This window comes from Colias croceus, chromosome 9 (assembly GCF_905220415.1).
Source record: "Colias croceus chromosome 9, ilColCroc2.1".
Classification (NCBI taxonomy): Eukaryota; Metazoa; Arthropoda; class Insecta; order Lepidoptera; family Pieridae; genus Colias; species Colias croceus.
Genome location: NC_059545.1, coordinates 2199684 through 2223298, shown reverse-complemented (window position 1 = coordinate 2223298; position 23615 = coordinate 2199684). Strand labels below are relative to the sequence as shown.

Sequence of the window (23615 nt, the reverse complement as noted above, 5' to 3'; positions counted from 1 at the left end):
AATAGATATATGTATTTAATAATTTACAAAATGATAGATTTATATCGTACGAATGTTTTTATCAACCATTATGTATTAATATGATGAATGTAAATTTATAAGTTTAATGTTTAATCCCATTATTTATAAAGATTAAAATGGATAATAATATATTATGTATACTAAGAATATGAACGAATAACGTGTACGTGTATATTAATCGGGTACGAAGTAATTGGAGAAAATTTATATAAAAATTAGACCTTTATAAAAAAAACCTTATGCTAATAATTTTTGAGAAGTAGGTGATGTTAACCTCTAAGGTTATACTATTGATAAATTGTGACACAGTAAAATGCATTGTATCTATTCAATCACCTATTATCAGTAATTCTATCTATGATTATATAGTTATATTGAAGTTCTATTGTCTGTGTATACTATTGTTTCTTTATTGATTAAAATGACAAAAAATAATGTCTTCTACTAACAGTGACTACACTAAAAGTTAATTTTAGAAAGATTGAAAAGTTAAAATCTGTTATGTTTTAAAATTAATTTGTCTTTTAATACTTTCTTCTACTCTATCGAGTGCAAATCGAGTTATATATCATACATTATATATATCATAATATATCATAATAAATCGAAAAAGAGTCGAGTGTAAATCTAATGTTGGCCTATGGGTCAAAATTAGATTCACACGCAAGATTTAAATTATGATTTAAAACACCTGTTGAATCAAATTACATATTTTATCTAGCAAGTATGCCATTGTACACCCCAATAAACCGTTTTTCTTGATATAAGATAATCTATACCCTTCCTCCTTGTGACGGATACATTTTCCAAGAGTATAATAATATGATGTTAAGAATTTGTATACTTACTTGCATATGAGATGTTTTACATTTATATTAAAAAAGGTAAAAGGTGTTTGATATAAAGATAGGAAAAATAGGGATATGATTCTTTGGGTATAATTTTTTATCGTTTTGGAATTGGATGTACTTAATGAAATAAAATTTACTTCATAATTCGGATATCACAAAATCTGAATGAATGGATTGAAATTTGCATCTCCATGCAATTGGCGGGAAAGAATCCAAAACGACACAGCTGTCACTAGCCTGATGAATGAAAAAAAAAAGAATAATTTGAAAAAGGAATAAGGAAAGACAGGATAGGATCTGATTTGTTTTTGAAGTGAAACTTCTTTATCGGGGTTGGAAAAAAATTTAGTGTAACATTTTTTCGTTACGCGTGACATTTTTCCGTTACGCGCCATCTTTTTCTTATCCCTCCCTACCACGCGTGATTTACGACGAAATATAGTGAATATAGTAAATTATTTTTTGAAAAATAAGGTCATAAAGAAGTTTCACTTCTTACGTGTGTACACTAGTACACGCACGCATTTTTTTTATTTAGCGCGGACTGCACGGCAACAGCTCGACGTAGTTGGCGGGAAACAGGCCGAAGACGCCATGCGGCCCGAGCCCTTGCCACCAGCCCGCGTCTATTTGTTCGATGTGCGTGATTATGTCGCCCGGATCGAATGTTATCTCTGATTCATCCGCTGCAATAAAACAATTATTATCAATTTTCATGAATGAACAAAAAACATACATATTTTTATTCAATGAAAAGTTTGTAATCAATTTATTACTATGATATTATTATTATTTTCATGGTAATGTTAAGCATAATTATAGAGAAGAAGTCGGTTAAAAATACACAATCGCATACAATAAATATTTTATTATATGTTTTGAAAAATATATATAATACATATTAAATACAGATTTGCATGTTAATGTGAATTTTAAATTACGTGTGTACCGGAATTCCGATCGAAATTTAGCTTAATAAACAAGATTACTTAATTTTAATTAAAAAATAAATTACCTGCTTGATAGTCATACAAAGCTCTTGCAGTCAGTCCCGGATCATCATCTAAGTCCTCGTAAATAGAACTCTCTTCCAGTGTCTCGGGAGATACGTCTGTATTTACATTAAGAAAATTAGAAATTATTAGAGACACAGCTCATATTATTTTATGTATTTTATAATGCATTTTTAAATCTATTTTATAAAGAGTACTTTCGACTTTTTTTTGTACAATACCACATCTAATTGCCCGTTAAAATGAAATAATGTTAAATCAACTGTAAATCAACCGTCAGAGCCATGGTTTCTAACACTTGTTTCCATGGCTATGAATAAAGTACCAACCATAAATCCATACTAATATTATAAATGCGAAAGTAACTCTGTCTGTCTGTCTGTTACTCAATCACGCCTTAACTACTGAACCAATTTGCATGAAATTTGGTATAGGGATATTTTGATACCCGAGAAACGACATAGGCTACTTTTTACCCCGGGACATAGGATAGGTTTTATCCCGGAAATCCCACGGGAACGGGAACTATGCGGGTTTATCTTTAACTGCGCGGGCGAAGCCACGGGTGGAAAGCTAGTAAATTATAATTAAACAGATCTTTAAAACCCTCACCTTCATGTGTATTTCCGTTCTCCTTTTTATAATTAACATTCTCTATGACCGTGTTCTGTCTACTGAGTTCCGCGTCATTATTCTTACTGTACGGCGACCGTTTTATCGTACTAAACTTATTATCAGAGTCATCATCATCATTTTCATTCGAACTCGAGTAAGACGTGTCGAAGATATCATTTTCCAGAATATTCTGTTTAATCATCGGCTCACATTGCTTCAAGTCCCTATAGTCTTGATATTCCGTGTAATTAATAGCGCTGAAAGAACTTGGTTCGTTTTCAGTACTGGGACTTAGGTCTACAGACGGATCTATTATTGGTTCGTATTGTATCTGTGACGGAGTCTCTAAGCTCATTTTGATCTTGTCTATGTTCTTGAGCGGGCTTGTCTTTGGTTGTTCTGCGTCTTCTTGCAGTGTTTTTGCGTTTTCATCGTTGTCTATGGTTGGAAGTTTGCCTGTGGGCGGTGGCAGCGTGTCTATGGTTGGTTCTGTGTTTATGGTTGGTGCTGTGTCTATGGCGGGTGCTATTTTGTCTATGGTTGGTGATTTCACGTGCACCGGTGATGAGGGCTGTGACGTGTTCTGGGAGAAGGCGTTTATACGCTGCGCTATTACGGAGCTTCTGATTGGCTTTTCTGGTGTGTTAGATGATGATCTGTAATAAGGTTTTTTTTTTATAATAATAAGTTCACATTGATGAAATTTTAAAATATACACCTTAGATTATTCAAGCATACCTAAATCGAAACCTGAATATTACTTTTAACTAATAGTATGAAGGTTTTACATTAATTTGTAAGTTAGTTTTCCTCTCATTGGATTTATCAAATTTGTTAGAGATTTTATCCTTATGACTGTGAAGATTGATGCAATAGAAGTACATTTTTAACACTTTAGTCGCACAGTCCTTGGTGTGACAAACAAATTTTCGGAAACCGTTCTTTTAAAACTGAAATGTTTTCTTTCAGTACAATTTTCAATCTACAGTATTCACATTCCCTTTAAGTGATACTAGTTTACCGCCCGCGGCTTCGCCCGCTTTGTCTAAAACCTAATAAATTATACCTATACTAAAACATTCCTCTTGAATCGCTTTATCTATTAAAAAAATCCGTTGCGTAGTTTTAAAGATACATACAAAGGGACATAGGGACAGAGAAAGCGACTTTGTTTTATACTATGTAGTGATAACAAAATTCGTTTACTGTACTCGCCTGTTTTGAATCTGCCCTTGCGCCAAGTTCCTCTGGAACAGGGCTCTCGCGGCGGCTGTGGAGGCTCCGATCAGTTCACGAGCCTCCGCTGACCGCTCGTGGGCCTTCGCCCCCGTCCTCTCTGGTCGAGTGCTGGAATTCACACTACGTAATGTTATGGTGTATGCGATGCAAAAGATATCTTTTTTAAGAACTTATTGATTAAATATCAATGTTTCTTTTAACAGGCTTCATACCTGTTTAAGTTAAGCTTTATTTTGTTATTTTTTGCGCAATACTTGCAAAACAAATAAATAATCTAAATTAAGGAAATTAATTAAAAGGAGGCAACGTTAACACTTAAATTATGTGACTGGTGTCAAGAAAGTGACTAAAAGTGTGAAGGAATAATTATTTTTGTATAGCATTTTATACTCACACATAAAATAAAAATAAAACTGTCGTCTGCCTTACATAAAAAAGGCTCAATTCAATATAGGTACTTCAAGTTTTAGGAACTTGATAAATTTTGCATTCATCAAGTCATTGATATCCACCTAATAAATAATATCCTCATAAAATAATGATTATAATTTAAGTAGGCAGTAATTGATAAAATACATACAGTTGTTCCGCTTGGTCCCGTTTCGCGGCTTCCCTCTCGTCTCGTTTCCTAACTTCTTCTTCCGCTTTCCTCTTTTCCTGTAAAAAAAATAATGATAAAAAAATAAAGCTTGTATCAATGCCATATCAATGTTTTCTTTAACAGGATTTATCCCTGTTAAAGGAACCATTGATATTATATCAAAAAGTCCTTAAAAAAATAACCAAGAAAAAAGATAATATAAAAATAATAAATAATTCTGACCTCTTCTCTCCTCTTTCTCTCCGCTTCGATTCGCTTCTTCTCTTCTTGTTCTTCTTTCAACCAAAATTGGTCCCTTTCTTTTGAGTTTATTTCTTGAACTGTAAAAAAAAAATTCAAACATCAACAATTATGATGAGAACTTGATTCAATTTACAATTTATTTCTATAAATAAACCATTTCAGGATAAAACATAATAGATTGTATAATTTCACTAAAATAAATCTGATATAGGGTAAACTTAGGTTCAGTATCCATATGAAATATCTTTACAAATTAAATGTAATAAAGCACTATATTGAAAATGTCCATCATTCAAAAATCAACCTCTCCGTAGCGTTTTCTTTCTTTTCTTAATTTCCTCGGCCACTTTCCTCGACAGTATAACGTCGTATCTTTGTGAATTCAATATACTATTCATTATCCGACCAATTATTGATATCTTAGTTTAATAGCATTCAAATGCTTAAAAATATAAATTTTATATTAATAAGAATTTGGCCAAAAACACGGGGTATTTTTTTCAATTCTTTAAAAACTTATACAACTTGATTGTCTAAAACTTGAGGCACGACTGTCGCGTGTGTTGAATTCATGTTTACAATTTGCACACAATGCACTGCCAATTATTGCATTGTTCCCGCGAAAATGGTAAACAATATTATACACGAGTATGGAATGCAACCCATTTGTTTTATGGAATTGTTTTTATATATTTATATTATTGATTTTTGTATTGGTTCAATCCCTGCACATAATTTTACCTCATATATTTGATTAATTTATATTCATATTACAACATAAATACTATCTGTCCCAGCAAATGTTGTTCTGCCTCAATGTTATTACTTATTCCCATATCTACCCAATAGATAAACAAAATTTCATGAAATCGCGGGTTCAGCCGTTTCGGAGGATTATGGTAATAATTATCGTTATGACACGAGAATTTTATTTATAGAAATATACAACATTTTTTCATAATTTCTGTGATTATTTATAGATACAGTAAAATAAACAACAGTACAAATGATCTACCTGGATTAACCTTCTGATAAGCAGTTCCCACTGGTCCACTGGGCGGCAGGTCCTCATTCCTATTGGACTTGAAGTTAAACGCTGATCCAGCCTTTGCCAACTGATCCAAAATGATTTTCTCGTCCAAATCATCCTCGGTTCTTGCGTGCATGGTTGTGTGGAAACCGTGAAAGAATTGGGCCACTTGCTTGACGTGGTTCGCACATGTACCTTTACGGACTGTGGGAGCGCCTTCGCCCTAAAATGAAAATTATAGACTATAGTTGTGTTATGAAATTGTTCTAAGTTTAATTTTTTGAAAATTATAATATGCTTGTCTAACACTCTCTTTATTGTCATAGTTGATAGTATAATGATTATGATGCTTATAAAAAACTTGCCAGATAGGTTTAAACACAAAGACCTAACTTTATATTATGTATATTGTATAGTCTAGGATCTCAATATAATCTAACCTTTAAGTTAATGATATGAATTTTGATATAAATCATCCTGCTTGCAAATATTGTACATTGGAAATTTATTATGTTTATTACATTGATATTATATACTACTAGCGATCCGCCCCAGCTTCGCCCTTGGTACATGTTTACGTTTTCTCTCCATAAGAACCATCCTCGTACTTCAAGGAATATTATAAAAAAAATAACAAGATTGGTTCAGCCGTTCTCAAGTTTTGCACTTACCCAACACATTAAGTGATTCATTCTTATATTAAAGATTTACAAATTTATCATGAGTAATTTCCTCAATAAATTAAATAAACACTATAAAAAGCAATTTTAACACATGATTGCACTTAACATTAAAATAATTAACATTAAATACATACACAATGTATATAGTGAAAGTTGTGTATCACACATTGTAAATCAATTCTTGAACTCTGCTGATAGGTACGCTTGTGATGTGAATAATTTATAATTATATTTATAGAATCTGAAGAGATATCAGCATTAATTTGAGGACATGAACAATTACGGAAATATTACATTTATTGTAATATTAAATATACATAAAATAAATTATTGTTTGTATTTAATATGGTGTTTTTTCCTTTAATGTGTTTTTGTTTACATCTAATTTTAAGGATTTTATAATAAATATTCTAATTCAAACACAAATACTTGATTTGCTTACATATCCCAAAATAGGATAAACTGATAGCCAAATATATAACAGGATGCAATAATACTTTAATTTCATAGAATTATTTCCTACAACTGATTATGCAAGATAAAAAAATATCAATATAATATTTGATACTAGCTATGGCCCACGGTTTTATGCGGGCATTGCTCCGCTCCTGTTGGTCTTAGTGTGATGATAATATATAGCCTATATCCTTCCTCAATAAATGGGCTATCTAACACCAAAATAATTTTGCAAATCGAGCTCCTGAGATAAGCGTGTTTAAACAAATTCTTCAGTTTTATTATATTATTATTTAATATAGATTGCATTTCAAACTTGATTCACAATATATTTACAATAAACAATAGTTATTATCTAATCTGTACATACCTGCCAGTTGATAAGGACATATTTAGATATACTACTATTTGGAATATCAACTTTTAGGAAGGCGTATTGTATCTTTCCACTGTTGAACTCATCGACAAGCTCCGTTAGTCCGCCATCTCCCTTGCTGATAAATTTGAGATCATTTGTCAGTCCGTCATAACCAAATAATGCCCTGAAATGAAATAATATTATGTTATTAACTTGATGATCTGAGTTCTAGCGTGCATCTTTAGTACAATTTAGTGTGTAAAATAAACATTCTTTCTTTCGTCTTTCTAATTTTTAAACCTTAACAAATAATACAATATTACAAGCAACTTAACATATCATTGGTTAAGGTTAAAAATAGTTTAGACCTTATATGGAAGGTTGATTTTATCTATTATTACTATATAGGTACATATGTTAAAAGTCATCATCAGAACAAAAGTGATACACCATCCAATAAAACCTATAAACATAACTCTTTAGTGCATATGTTGCTAAAACATGAAAAGATTTGTATTTATATTTTACTAGCTGCGCTCTGCGGTTTCACCCATGTGGCACCGCTTCTCTTGGTCTTAGCGTGCCTATAACCTTCCTCCATAAATGGGCTATCCAACATCTAAAGAATTTTTCAAATTGGACCAGTAGTTCTTGAGATTAGTGTGTTCAAACAAACAAAGTCTTCAGCTTTATAATATTAGTATAGATTTAACTCTTCCAAGAACAAACACTTATGGTTGAAGCCTTATATAGTAGGCAGAGTTACTTGGTAACAAATACTTCCAATACAGTTTTCACTCTTGTCAAGATATTTTTATTTATATACAACAATAAATTTACCCTATTCTCCAACTACATTTTCTATTGTACAATAGCCCATTGAGCAATGAGCGGCCCAATCGGACCACGAGACAATAGATTTTCTATTATGTCTGTGATTCCGGGGGCTGAGGTAATAATGAGATAATTATAAAAATAGACAAAACAGTATTGAGGCTAATCATGGATTAATAACTAAATACTACTATTAGGGAATAACATTGTAGTTCTTCTTTTTCATGGCTCCTATCATATTACATACAACTTACAGTGGTAAAGAAATTGATACTAGTCTTTTGTTTCTGAACATAATGCTTGCAAAACCGGAATATTTTAAGTAATATTAGTGTAATTTTAATATCTACTCTTATAAGAGTAATAGAACTAAAAATAAATTTTTTTTTTATGATTGCAATATGAAGAATATGAATAAGTCAAATAATATTTTTTTTTTTGTGATAAATGGGAAATTTAAGAAATTCATGTATGTTATTTTAATAAAATATGAGACAACACATATACTTATGTGAATACACCTACTATATTATAATACACACAGCACACTTCAATCCCACAGAATAAAAAATTGGCAATTTTATTTGTGCTACTTAACATAAAATTACACATGTACAGTTATGTGAAATAATAAACATATAATCAAACAAAGTTGATACCGTGTGTGACTCTAGACATTCGAATTAAAAACGAAATGCAACTTTCCATATATGGGAAAAACCAATTACAAAGCCTTTCTAAGAACATAAAAATTCATAACATATGCTTATGCTTGCATATTATTCGTGGATGATTTATTTTTTTCAGTCGATGCAATACCTATTCCATTGTTTTGATTTTATTATATTTATGAGATCGTTACACATAATTATACTTTCATTTTTTTCGAATATAAAATATATATTTAAGGTGGTAACTAGGATTTCAGGAAATAAAATATATTTTATGAATACATCCAAGATAACAATCCATTTACCATGTAGTTAATAATTTCTACTGTTTATTAATTTTAATAGGTATTAACAATTAATGTGTGCTCACCAGTCAGTCTCACTTTTCTCGTCCAATACATCATTCCACGCTGCAACAAGCGCAGGCTTGTGTTTATCTAAGTTAATAGCCATTTTACATTATTTATTTAACAGCATAAAAATATTAAATTTTGTGTAAAGCCGACAAATCGTCTGACTCACAACAATCTTTCTTGAACTCTACAAATTACAGATTATAAATCACTGGAAAAATGTAAAGTTCATTCAACTGTCAGATACAGATAACGTATGGAATAATAGTCTGTGCTTTAGTTTTCCAAACAGAAGGCTCATATAATATATTATATAATATAAATGGGCATTACAATTAAAAAATAATATTATTTTAATGTTTCCCTATAGTGCACATTGTTTTTTTTATCATTGTATATCATTCTTTTGATTCAAATTATTTTAATTATGATAATTCTTATCGGACAGATCTATCACATTGAAGCTAAAGATATTTAATTTATTACACCCTTATATTACACCTCAATAAAAATAATATCTAGCATTGGACAACACCTTGGACAACACTGATGGCACCGTTTCGTATTGTTTCGTTACTTCCGGTTATCTATTTTAAAATTGAAATAGGCGCGAAAACATATTGCCTCAAGTTTCCTCAGTTTCACAAAATTAATATTTTAAAAATTTTAACTAGGTAATTGTCCGTTAAATGTTTTATGTGTAATCAAACTTGGTTTTATCTTTTAGTACACGAGCCAATAAAGCCAATAAATAAAACAAAACTATTATTTTAATAGCCTTACAAAGCAAATTACATAGTTACATAAAATATTCCTTATATGGCTAATTTTTCCTACTTTACTATTTTTATATAACAGTTGTCTCTATTTATATCCTAAACTGAATACATACCTATTTATTTTAACCTAAATGCGCGCGCATTTTAACTTTGCGAGTGGACTATGTAAGTATAATATATATACAATCGTTGCTACCATTCTTTAGTATCGCAAAACCTTTAACAGATGACTTACGTTTCTAAGTAAACGATATGTATTTACTACGATATTAAGAAAAAACTTTTAAAAACATGTGGGTGGATGTAAGCGGTCGTGAAAGGCAAAATTATTTAACACAAACGAACGGTTCATTCATACCTGGGTAAGTTTATTTATAACTGATTAATAGAAAATAGAATACTTTTTTTACGTTGTATTAGTTTGCGTGCAAATGCTGTGACATCAAGACACAAGGTAATTTACTATTACCACGGTCTATAATAACTCGTCGAACTTGTAACCATTTTTGATCTCATGTATTGAAATAACTGGTAAACTATAATACGTTTTATAGTGGTTATAAAAATACATACTAGCTAATTAAAAATTACTATTACTTATTATTTAATTTAATAATGTAGATTTCGTAATATCTTTAAGTGTATTTAAAACGTTCTTTATTATTCATATTTTTGAATGGAATAATAATTTATTTACCCGCGCCTGCACTTGTATTCTGTTTACAAAACTATTTTTACCGGAAATAGAATAATATGTTAGATTAGGATAACAACTTGGTAAAAATTTAAGGTCCGGAAAGGCGGTCTTATCGCATTCGGCGTTCTCTACCAGAAGAGCAGAGTAAAATTATAAAAAAAAATGTAAGAGGGTGTTTTAACTAATATTTACTGTAAAATTCAATTTCCTGCAACTTCCTACATCTTTCAATGGCAAAGTAGTTATAATATTATGTAAGTTTCAAAGTCAAAACGTAATAAAAGTAGCAATGCAAATAGTTAATCATAATTAATGTATTTGGGGAAAATTTTTAATTGCTTTTGGTTACGTAAAAGGCATTATTTCGGCCAAAGCTTCGTTGTTGAGATTTTTTGGTGACGTTGTTCTTGACCTTAACCTCTTTAATAATTACAAATAAAAATAAACACACTCTACTTACCTTTTATGTAACCTTGGAATTTTTGTCAATAAACAAATCAAATCAGATAATATTATGTACAATGTACATTGTACATATTTATTGATTTTGTTTAATAATAGTTTAAATATTTATACCTATCATGGTGTTTCGATATTTTTGATATACTTTATAAATAAATCAAATGTGACCAGACGTGACCTCATTCGTTACTAATTTAAATTCTTTGTCAGCATCTTTTCATTTCGTTATTCTATTTAGAAAAACAAGTAGAGTCTATAGAGCTAGACCCTAAATCAAAAAGTAAGCCTCAGAATGAATTTGTTACTAAAAGTGACTCTATACATAGGTAGTGATAGGTATAAAGTACATGACGAAACCTTTTTGCACTAATTCCTCTGTCTAAGCCTAGATTAACCGGTCGCTCACCTATCCAGTTCATTATTTTATGTGTAGGTAATTTATAAAATAAATTGGCACAAGAAATCTGATCAGTATAACCCCAATAAACAAACTATTCATAAACAGACATTTATAGGGCGTCTGGACAAAACTAAAAAAATAAGTATAATGTTATTAATTATTATGAATCTGAACGTATCTGTCCTATGTATAGGGTAAATGTGAGGTAAATGCACCAAAAAACGTACTCTTAATACATTTAAAAATGTTCCATAGACAAACGAGGAAAAATATTTCTAATGTAAAATATAAATTGTACGGTCTAGATTCTAGTTTTGAAACGAACCGTTATCAAGTGCCAGAAATATCGGAAACTCAAAGCTCATTCCCAAATCCCCCATTATGTTATGATGTTGTTAATAAAAGAAATACGATTAAATAATGGTTCCTTTATAAATGTAAATTACAGATAAATTAAAGATGAATACTGAATAAGTACTCTAATATTTTGTTTTGCGTATTTTTTTTAACGTTTGTTGACTTGTTTAGTGACATTAATTTGAAATACTACATACTAAATGTATGAAAAATTTCAACTTCTACAAACTTACAACCACTTTATGAGCATAACTACTTGATGTTATGGAAATTATAGTTAAGGTGAAGTTGCTAGCGATAGTTTCAACAAAGCGAGTTGGCAACAAGCCAAAGAACAATTTTTCTTATACACTACAAAAAGTTCTTGAAAATTTAACACACAAATGCAATACACAATCCTTAACTAAAACTTACTTACTACGATAAATACGCGTTCCGTTACGATTTTCACCTGTAAAACTTCGTTACTAAATCTCAACCTTCAGATTTACATATAACCTTGAGGTAGCCCACGACCTGGTGCAAATCGATTAACCCCATTGATGTAACTGATAGTCACAAGAATGTTGGAGATGCGCTATTTTTCGCTGCACGCAAAAGAAATGTAGGTAGTTACAAATTAGCAACGGTGTTAAAGATCTGTTACGATGAATTACATGTCTGAACATGGAGCTGAATTATTCACATTTTAATAGGTATAACGAATCATTCGATTCCATAATGATATAATTTTAGAAGTAGGTAAATTATAATATTTAATAAAATTTTTGGTTAAACTGTTGGCTGAAATTGTGATTCTAGAAAAATTCTTAAACTTTGTGGATAGCCGATAGGATCTTAGTTATTTCTGAAGTTTTACCGGCAGTAGCAACCGTATAAAGTTCTAACCATCTGTTAATATAAATTGGTAGTTATTTACTTAGTTAGATATAAAAGAACAAAAATATACTTATAGTTTTATGTAGGCATTATCTCAAAACAATGTGTCCATTAACACCTTCTTATCGACTCTTTTACATCAAAGCACTATAATGCGTTCTTTGTATTGTAGGTATTACACTTTTGTGCAGTCTTGTCTAATAAACTATAAATGATGCTCAGATTTTAACACGCCTTCCTTTTTATAAAATTTTCTTGTGGCTATATCACCCCGTGAAAAACATAATCTAACTATTCCGTTACCAGCTTATTAAGAAAATAATTGACCAAGTTCGTAATGTTTCCTATTAAAATTCATCGGGAAAAGTTCAAACGTCTCATAATAATTATTTACGGTAATCGTAAGCTGCACGAAATATAACTGAATAGTATTCTAATTAAAAGCTATTCAACTAATTAGGTATTCGACTTGAAACATTTATGCGTACAAAGTTGGTATAATTATTATGATTTTATCACCATATTCGACGCAGCAAGGCCGCCCCGCGCTCTCCGTTCCTGGCACCTAACTATATCTTCATGATATATGATTAGAGACAGGGGTAAATTGCACTGCAAGATTGAAGATACCTACCTACAAGATTGTGTGTTGTAGGCTATAAACCACAAAACACTAGAATTGAAGCTTTCGACACTATCAGAAATAAATCGTTATGCCTTATTTCCATGCTATCTAATTTTAACTTCCTTCGTCGAACCCTGTATTTAGAACTAGCTTCCGCCCGCGACTCCGTCCGCGCGGATGTCGGTATTCGTGTGGATGGTTTATTTCTCCATTTTGAGTAACTCTGACAATGAGATCTTATAAATATCTATTAATACAAATACGGCTAGGCCTATAATAATACGCAACGTGTGTTCGCGGTTCTACAGAACAACGTCTATGGATAAAACTGAAAAGATTAATTTTTTTCTACGTATTTTATTTAAAAAGTATCCTATTATACGCCCAGGATAATAAGGTATAATTATACCAAGTTTCATCGAAATCGAACCGTTAGTTTTCACGTGATGCAGACAGACAGACAGACAGACAGACAGACAGACAAAAAATTTTTTAAACACATATTTGGGTTTGGTATCGATCCAGTAACACCCCCTGGTATTTATTTTTCAATATTTTCAACTTATTTTCAATGTACAGAATTGACCCTTCTACAGATTTATTATAATATGTATAGTTACAAATACAATGAAATGAGATGACAGAGAGAATTATGAGTTTAATGAATAAACCAATTTACGGTGAAAACAATATTAATATGTTAATTATTATTATTATGCATACAATATATTTTATTCCAATAAGAACGACCGCACGCCACACTACACTGGACACGTCCGCTCGCGTCAAAATTCATAAATTTTATGCGTCGCCGGTCGCGCGGCGCGGATCGCAGTCCATAGGAGTCGTGGCAGGCGTGGCATCGTGCGGCTCTCGTGTGACGCAAACGGTTCAAGCCAAATCCGACTTTCGGAGCTACATGTTACGGCGCTGAATCCACTGCGGTATAGAACAACGTCTATGGATAAAACTGAAAATTTTAGTTTATTTTTTTTTCTACGTATTTTTCCAGGATAAAAAGTATCCTATTTTACGCCCAGGATAATAAGGTATAATTATACCAAGTTTCATCGAAATCGAACCGCTAGTTTTCACGTGATGTCTTCACATACAGACAGACAGACAGACAGACAGACAGACAGACAGACAGACAAAAATTTTTTTAATCACATATTTGGGTTTGGTATCGATCCAGTAACACCCCCTGCTATTTATTTTTTCAATATTTTCAATGTACAGAATTGACCCTTCTACAGATTTATTATATGTATAGATGTATAGTTACAAATACAATGAAATGAGATGACAGAGAGAATTATGAGTTTAATGAATAAACCAATTTACGGTGAAAACAATATTAATATGTTAATTATTATTATTATGCATACAATATATTTTATTCCAATAAGAACGACCGCACGCCACACTACACTGGACACGTCCGCTCGCGTCAAAATTCATAAATTTTATGCGTCGCGCGGCTTTTTTTTTTTTTTTTTTTTTTTTTTGTGTGGTGTTTCTCAATGTTAGCCAGAAGGGCTTCTACATTTTAACGCGGACGCGGGGGTGAACTGAAGGTTCACCCTGGTAGCGACATGCACAAGGGCGTCCCCCCTTGACGGGGACCACGAACCTCGGCTTGAGCTGTCGCTTGAGTGGAGGAGGCCAGAAGGGCCCTAATCGGACGGGGCGTCGCGCGGCGCGGATCGCAGTCCTTATATAGGAGTCGTGGCAGGCGTGGCATCGTGCGGCTCTCGTGTGACGCAAACGGTTCAAGCCAAATCCGACTTTCGGAGCTACATGTTACGGCGCTGAATCCACTGCGGTATAGAACAACGTCTATGGATAAAACTGAAAATTTTAGTTTATTTTTTTTTCTACGTATTTTTCCAGGATAAAAAGTATCCTATTTTACGCCCAGGATAATAAGGTATAATTATACCAAGTTTCATCGAAATCGAACCGCTAGTTTTCACGTGATGTCTTCACATACAGACAGACAGACAGACAGACAGACAGACAGACAGACAGACAAAAATTTTTTTAATCACATATTTGGGTTTGGTATCGATCCAGTAACACCCCCTGCTATTTATTTTTTCAATATTTTCAATGTACAGAATTGACCCTTCTACAGATCTTCTTAATATATAAAAATCAATGCCACTTTTCGTTGTAATTCCATAACTCGAGAACGGCTGAACCGATTTCGATAATTCTTTTTTTATTATATTCCTTGAAGTACGAGGATGGTTCTTATGTAGAGAAAACGTAAACATGTACCACGGGCGAAGCCGGGGCGGACCGCTAGTTTATTATATGTATAGATAGATTTAGATGTTGATGAAGCAACGAAAATGTTTTCGTCGATTAGATAAAGAGATAAAATTAACTGCGTTAAAAACAACCGACTTCAAAAACGGAAAAGTAAAAAATAAAAAAGATTTGATATTATTAATTACTACATATTTTACTACTTTTCCGTTTTTGAAGTCGGTTGTTTTTAACGCAGTTAATTTTATTTAATACTTTTTAGTGTAATTTTCAACACGAATCAAACGAGCCCAAACTCGATAAAGTTGAGTCAATATATTATTACTGAGTTCCTATGGCCACCTTCCGATTCCATCATCAAATCAGCTCTATGTCATGATAATGTTTAATCGCTATCCAATTTACACACTTATACAAAATTTCAGCTCAATCGGTTACCGGGAAGTGAATCAAAGTTACTTGCTACATTCCAATTAAGTCATCGAGTACAGACAAAAATGCTCATAAAATAAAAACTACTGGGCCTAGCCGAATAAAATTTTTATGGGACCAATTCGACACCATCCTGCATCGAACAAAAAAAGAATCACGTAAATCGGTTCAGAAACCTCGGAGTAATCGGTGTACATACATAAAAAAAAAAAAAAAAAAAAAAAAAATATACCGGCCGAATTGATAACCTCCTCCTTTTTTTTGAAGTCGGTTAAAAAGAAATTGCATTTTACTTACTTTGATAAAACTAGGTCAAGGAAGTAGAGCGTAAGGTAGACGTCACAAAAATTCGCCTATTTTTCATTTTTGCTGGGTAGGTAATTAGGTAGCGTCGCACAATTATTATATTTTAAAGTTGTACATGATAACTTAAAAAAAAGTCGGTATAACTATGTAATTGTACCATCGTTGCTATATTTTTTTTTAACCGACTTCAAAAAAAAAGGAGGAGGTTATCAATTCGGCCGGTATATTTTTTTTTTTTTTTTTTTTTTTTTTTTGTTTGTACACCGATTACTCCGAGGTTTCTGAACCGATTTACGTGATTCTTTTTTTGTTCGATGCAGGATGGTGTCGAATTGGTCCCATAAAAATTTTATTCGGCTAGGCCCAGTAGTTTTTATTTTATGAGCATTTTTGTCTGTACTCGATGACTTAATTGGAATGTAGCAAGTAACTTTGATTCACTTCCCGGTAACCGATTGAGCTGAAATTTTGTATAAGTGTGTAAATTGGATAGCGATGAAACATTATCATGACATAGAGCTGATTTGATGATGGAATCGGAAGGTGGCCATAGGAACTCAGTAATATATTGACTCAACTTTATCGAGTTTGGGCTCGTTTGATTCGTGTTGAAAATTACACTAAAAAGTATCCCACCAAAAACATTTTCATGTAAAATGTTGCCAAGATGAGCCCATATGACTCGCACTGTCAAAAAGTTATTAGATCTCATGTAGAGCCAAGCTTCTAACACTACACGCCCTAACTCTACAAGGCCTAACTTCACAAACTCTACACCTTAGTCAAAATATGTGGCTTGGCCATTTCGCTACATTCACATCGGCGTAAGGTGAAAAATTAATTCACTGTTCATTACTTTTGTTTTATACAATAGTTCTTGTAGTAACGAACGGCCAAGCCACATATTTTGACTAAGGTGTAAAGTTTGTGAAGTTAGGCCTTGTAGAGTTAGGGCATGTAGTGTTAGAAGCTTGGCTCTACATGAGATCTAATAACTTTTTGACAGTGCGAGTCATATGGGCTCATCTTGGCAACATTTTACATGAAAATGTTTTTGGTGGGATTTCATTTCTTTTTGTAAGTTGTTTGTTGTACAAAATTTTATATGTCGATTAAATTTTTTTTTAACAAGGAGTACCTATACATATATATATCTAGGGGAACCAAGTTTTATATTATTAGACCTCTAGCGTCATCAAAATTTAATTTAAAATTACAGGTCTCATACAAACTCCCATCCCCTAGTTTAAGGGGTTGGGGGATGAAAGTTACAAGTTTTATAATTTTTTTGTTGTTTGTGTGCTAATACTAGCTTACATACAAAATTTCAGCTTTCTAGGACTTTAGGAAATACCTTAAGAATTTTGATGATCATCAGTGAGTCAGTGACGAAATTAGCATTTTTTAGATATAAATAAAATCTGAAGTATAAAAGCTAATGTAATTAAAACTTAATATGTTCAATAAGTCCGCTATTGACAATATATCCCGAAAATTTTGTTGATCTAGCATAATCCAAACCCAAGTTATGAGGGTTCAAAAAAACGTCGAAGCGCTTCGAGAAAAGGTAGGTAGTGCCCGTGCGCTTCGCTTGTTCGCTTGGCTCGTCTTGGCGGGGGCACTACCGAGCCCCCAGATTAAATAAAATTAACTGCGTTAAAAACAACCGACTTCAAAAACGGAAAAGTAAAAAATAAAAAAGATTTGATATTATTAATTACTACATATTATTTAGATGTGCTATTTATTAAATAGGTTTGAAGTCGGTGCCAAACACTAAGCACTTAGTATTAAGCCCGTGCACCGACATCAAACCTATTTAATAAATAGCACATCTAAATAATATGTAGTAATTAATAATATCAAATCTTTTTTATTTTTTACTTTTCCGTTTTTGAAGTCGGTTGTTTTTAACGCAGTTAATTTTATTTTAAATATGACGAGGTATTTTCACAATTGTGGAAATTTTCTGGAATTTCAAGTTTTGCTACTAATTTATTAACAAAGCTTATCGCTTTCATTTGCTAGATGCAAAAAAATACTCAATTTCTGCTTAATCCAAAATATCAATACATTACACCTACTGTTGATAGTAGGTCCTAGTAGGGAGTCGCAATAGGCCTTGACGAGTCGCGTGTAACGTTGAAATCATTGATCTGTTTAAAATTTTATAACAGCTAACAAACCAATATTTGTTATAACAGTTCCATAAATTATTGACAGCTCTACAAAGGTTAGCGACTTACGAGCAGCGGGTATGTAAACATTACAACCCAAATGTTTTTTTTTTTTTTTTTTCAATGTCTATCTGGACATGACGTGTTGAATGTACCTATATAACACAAAGTAATGATATGCGAATATTTTTTTGCTTTGCCTTTAAGTATTATATTCGACAAGAAAACATAGTATAGTTTCGTAGTGTTGATTGCATAGTGCATACACATGATTACCCTTGTAAGAAATCAATGGAAAAGAAAACAATAACACGTTTTTACCAAGATATTGTGATTCGCGGTATCGTGAGAACGCACACGTTTGAAACGTCGCTAATGAAGAATCGCGTGAAAGGCGAAACTTACGCATAGATTATACGCACGAAAAAGATAGAAAATAAAATTAAATGAATTCCAAAATCAAAATTCTAGTAACTCTTTTATCTGTGGTATTTGCATTTGATAACAGACGATGTTTGTTATTCAGGGGAATGTGTAAGTAAAAATACATTTTCTTAAATTTCTATTCAGCTTCTATGTCACAACACATTATACTTAGTGAAATTGACCTTTAGGTGTGGCACATTGTCCACGGCACATGCATCCATACCATACGCGATGTAATGGTCAAACCTTATCGCAGAAAACATGTGATGAACCGCAGGTTTATGTATTAGGTAAGAAGCAGAATTTTACTATTTTTTGTGAAAGTAAAGGCAAAGATAAATAGCTGATGGATGCTAGATAATAAGAACAATAATGTATCATTTTTAAATTATAGGATACACGTGTGGCTGGTCCAGATGTGATTGCAACGACGACCTTCTCTTGGACGAAAGATCTAGTACATGCGTGACATCTGATGTCTGTATGGATATTCCAGAAAGATTACGAGCAAGAATCGATAAAATGAAGGAGCGTAAGAGGGGCAGAAGGCTGCGGATGTCAAAGAAGATTAAAATAACTGAAGATGAATTGACGCATTTGATTTAATATTTTGATTTATAAACATGTGTAATTAATCAACGGAATTGATATAGGCACTTGATAAATATTAAAGTATTTATATCGGAAGAAAGACTCTTATAAAGAACTATAATAAAATCAATAAACATCAATGTCTAAGCTAAGAGTACATGTACCTACTTAATGCCGCCCTAATCAAAATGTAACTTTAGACACTTTCCTATTTTTGCGCACATAACTACATACTTACTTCGTTTGTTTCTTATTTCCATTCATGTAGGCTCTGTTTATGCTTACTGAAATAAACGGAAATCGTTTTATAAATCAAAATGACACAATTGCGCAAACCACCAGTGTGATCACAGTTCTCCATGATATAAGTATGTTAATTCTTTTGTTTTTGTGTTTATTACAATTTACTGGTTCGATGTATTACGCTAGAGTTGGAAACCCTGGCTGCCTTATGTATAATGCAACATGTAAGTACGTACATAATTAATATAGGTATAAAATGAAATCTAAACATAGCTACCCGACGTAATTAATAAAGTATACAAACATTCATTGGATTTACAGATATACAGTTGAAAAGTTAAATCATTTTAGTTTTTGTTTGTTTTTTAATTCACAGGCGTAGATGAATGCCCACCTAACATGCATAGAGTGAACAGCGAATGTCGCCCAACACCATCACAACGCACTTGCGACGAACCCGTCGCATTGTCTATGGGCACCATTTGCGACTGGTCGCGCTGCGACTGCGACTTTCCGTTCGTGCTCCACCTCCCCTCTGGATATTGCTTCGCGTATGAAGATTGCCCCTGATGTCGGTTTTATTAAATCAAACCCGTGAACCGTTAAATTTATAAATCTTCCAATTCCAATAAATATGCGATAAGGTGAAATAAAATTCATATTTAAATTGTGTTTCATTTCGCTGCAAATATTTCTGAATATTGGCTACCAGGTACCAACCACTAACCTATTTATATTTTTAAAACATGTTTTTACTTATTTAGTCTCTGAAATTATAAGCGATAGCTCATAGCTACAACCTGAGTGAATTAAATAGTTAGGCGCATAACCAAGATTTTGAGTTTATTTTTTCAATCAATAAAGGAACAAACGAAAGCAACAATGTATCATGTAGGCTATCAGCTAATAGCTTACCTAAGCTAATCAAAAAAAAATAGAAAACTTACTTAGGTCTTAGTTAGGTACTTAGTTTAGAAATCCTGCATCCCCGCATAAGGAGAAGCGGCGAAGGCGAACATTCCACTTGAATCCAAATTAATAAAGTTATGATAGCCTTCTACAATGCAATAAAATAAAACCATTTAAAAAAAATCATTTAAACTGATATCACAGATGTATATGCTAATGCGTTTCAATCGTGTACTAGACGGTCTCGCTTGAATTGCATTACAAGGTATTCAATAACCAAATTAATTTATCTCTTATTATTTTATTATAGATACACTGGCCACTGTCCCCTGCTGAAATTTCGTTACGGAAAGTGCTATGGCGACAACACAAGGCAGATCTTAAGAGAAATTCGTTCCAAAGGACTTTTTAAGTAAGCTATTATCTAATATACCTACGTAGTATATTATTTCTAGTCTGTGCTATTAGCTATAAAAATAAACTACATAATTGGAAATCAGCAAGTGTTCAAACCGAACAGTAAAATCGTATACTTATGTAAATAAGGATTGAGAAAAAATCTTGTCATACACTTTCATTAGTTACCTACTTATTCACACTATTACATTTACATAGCACTGCTATTAGTCATCTTTCTATCAGTATTATGTGGACTCTGAAGTCTGAGTACGATTGTAGTAAAAAAAACCCGATCCGTGAATCCGTAAATGAAGATGTCCCCTAGTAGGGTAAGGTAAGGGGCAGATGCATTATGCAAATTTCTGTTTCACTGATCGATTTGCCTCAGGGACAAGTAGGTGATCAGCCTTTTGTGTCCTGCCAGACCGAAACAGGATTTTTTTCTTCGTCTTCACCAGGAATCGAACCCAGGATTCCTTGATTCTATAACGTTCACGCGTCAGCCACTGTACCAAGGAGGGGGTCCTTTTTTACATAATATCATAATAATAAAATAAAGATCTACATCATAATAGATGTAACGTATTACTTTCAAAAAAGCAATGTCTAAACCTTTATCTACTCCTACAGCAAGCCACTGGAATACAGGCCGGGCGATAACTACGAGATAGACAACATGCCTCGGCATGAGCGGCCTTCACGTGACGTGTACGATGGAATACGAAACCGACAACCCACCTACATGACCGGATACACGGGATACGTTCCCGGGATGAATTTTGCGTAATAACTGATGAATTTAAATTTATTAACCGGATTCTATCAAACATCCTCTTAAAACTTGTTCAGAATTTAATTAATGTCTATTAATTTTAGATATCGTTGTTTTTCCTTTTTTTATTAAAATGGAACTTCTTTAGGCGCGTTGAGAGTAAAATTTCGTCATGGCAATACCATCACGTCATGGAGTTAAATGGATTTTGGTATCTTTGAATGATTGAATCTTGCCAAAGAAGTTTCACTTCTGACACGTCTGCTCGGCACACACTCTCTTTTTTTTATTTAATCTTTAAACAGAGATGAGATTATAATTATTCATTGTAGATACGGTAAATCATACGGTCGCACGGCTGACGACTGTATGGCGGACTTCTCTCGTAACCAACGACAATTGAAACGTAAGGCAGACTTGAACAGAAGCTATGTGCGTTCAAGAAGCGCGCCGAAAATGGAAACGATTCACTCAAGAGACGAGATCAGGCGCGATTTGAGCAGATTTAGGGAGATCAATAAATATAAAGGTAAGTTTTTAAGTGAAACTTGAGTAAAATCTCAAGGTCGCGACTCGCGTCATGGCAATACCGTCACGTCATGGAGTAAGGCGACGATTTTTGGTATATTTGAATCTCGCAAAAGAAGTTTAACTTCTGACACGTGTGCTCGGCACACAAGCTTTTTCTAATCAGTAATCGATATTAAAGCTTTAGGTGCACGTTTATCTTCCGAAAAATATGTACGAGTAGGTACTATGAATAAATTCATTATTTATAGCTACAATGAATACAACTAAATATCACTATTATTTAACGGTCAAAATTATATTTAAATTTCCAGAAAACACAATATCACCAGAATTCCCGCCTATAGCTGGCTACACTGGCCACATACCTCGCATCAAAGGTTCCGAAGCATCTCTCAGCCAACGATATCATTGCGCGGCAAAACGAGGATTGGAACTCATTCAAATTGAGCGGGAAAATCGAAAGGAATTACAGAACGCAGACGCTAATATACGCGCCATCTTGAAACCGAACGATAAAAAGTATTCATATTGGAATTGGGGATAGCATACGGGAAGAAGAATGTTCTTTACCAAATGTAGGTAAAGAACGTTCTTCTTTATGCAGAATACAGTATTGTTAAAAGTAAAATGATATTTACCGAAGAACAGTATTTCTCATTGTTAGCATATTGTAAGCGTTAATATGGGCAATAATGAAATAAATTTAAAAAAATATTGTTATAAAATTGTCTATTAACACAAATACAGTGTTATAGCAGATTTTATTACGGTAATAGTAATCATATTATATGCGAAAAGCAGAAAATTCATATTATGCTCCTTATTTATAACTACCCTCACGAACTTTTACAAAAGTACGTTTTTATGTCTATGTTTTTATACAAATACTCCATCCGTCCTAATAACTTTTAGCACTTCATAATATTATATTCAGAAGATATAGTTGAAAGTGGTATTTTAAACAAATCCCTCTAAACGGGCTCACAGACTAGTATCCACATCTAACTATATAAGAATAATCATTAAAATGACTCATCTCACTCAACTATAACTTTTTTCAAAATTGGCAAATATACTTTCAAAACATACATTTTGCAAGGAAATAAAAACAACTCAACGCAATTATCAACATGAACTAAAAATAAGTCACAAAACCATGCCTGAGCGTGATTTACGTCGAAAGCGTTGCAGTATTAATTAAATGTGATTATTTTCAAGCATTCCAAGAGTATATAGAATAGTATACTCTTTTTGCCAATGCACAAAAACATAACTGGTGCAATCATTATTTACTTCGCGTAAATATTTACTCTTGTGCTATGTTTCTTTTACGTTTCCAGACTTTAGATTAAATGGATAAATTAAAAGATGTTTTAAAAATAAATATT

At 32.6% G+C, this 23615-nt stretch overlaps 3 protein-coding genes and 1 long non-coding RNA gene across 6 annotated transcripts; 3 read left to right on the top strand and 1 right to left on the bottom strand.

The window, feature by feature from the left end:
• Positions 1–1315: 1315 nt before the first annotated feature.
• Positions 1316–9153, bottom strand: LOC123694567 (drebrin-like protein B). Of its 2 annotated transcripts, none has more exons than XM_045640032.1 (9): positions 8986–9153; positions 7123–7294; positions 5599–5836; positions 4563–4660; positions 4320–4396; positions 3716–3859; positions 2498–3156; positions 1888–1983; positions 1316–1558 (listed from the first exon to the last, which is right to left on the bottom strand). In XM_045640032.1, exons 1-9 carry the CDS (start codon positions 9066–9068, stop codon positions 1407–1409), a joined length of 1719 nt encoding a protein of 572 aa, XP_045495988.1. In that variant the 5' UTR covers positions 9069–9153; the 3' UTR covers positions 1316–1406. The 2 variants fall into 2 exon arrangements, with proteins under 2 accessions (XP_045495988.1, XP_045495989.1); XM_045640033.1 differs by having other exon boundaries at positions 3716–3847.
• Positions 9154–9942: 789 nt separating this feature from the next.
• On the top strand, positions 9943–23611 carry LOC123694332 (protein FAM166B-like). The gene is made up of 5 exons (XM_045639743.1): positions 9943–10109; positions 20836–20937; positions 21555–21707; positions 22029–22225; positions 22539–23611. The coding sequence occupies exons 1-5, from the start codon at positions 10039–10041 to the stop codon at positions 22769–22771; spliced, it is 756 nt and encodes a 251-aa protein (XP_045495699.1). The 5' UTR covers positions 9943–10038; the 3' UTR covers positions 22772–23611.
• On the top strand, positions 18264–20283 carry LOC123694333. Of its 2 annotated transcripts, none has more exons than XR_006751796.1 (2): positions 18264–18434; positions 19993–20283. XR_006751796.1 is itself a non-coding variant. In XM_045639744.1 (2 exons), exons 1-2 carry the CDS (start codon positions 19651–19653, stop codon positions 20184–20186), a joined length of 384 nt encoding a protein of 127 aa, XP_045495700.1. In that variant the 5' UTR covers positions 19404–19650; the 3' UTR covers positions 20187–20283. The 2 variants fall into 2 exon arrangements, 1 of the variants encoding a protein (XP_045495700.1); XM_045639744.1 differs by lacking the exon at positions 18264–18434 and adding an exon at positions 19404–19840.
• On the top strand, positions 18528–19191 carry LOC123694334. The gene is made up of 3 exons (XR_006751797.1): positions 18528–18890; positions 18971–19072; positions 19177–19191. It is a non-coding gene; the product is annotated as an uncharacterized LOC123694334 (long non-coding RNA).
• Positions 23612–23615: the final 4 nt, after the last annotated feature.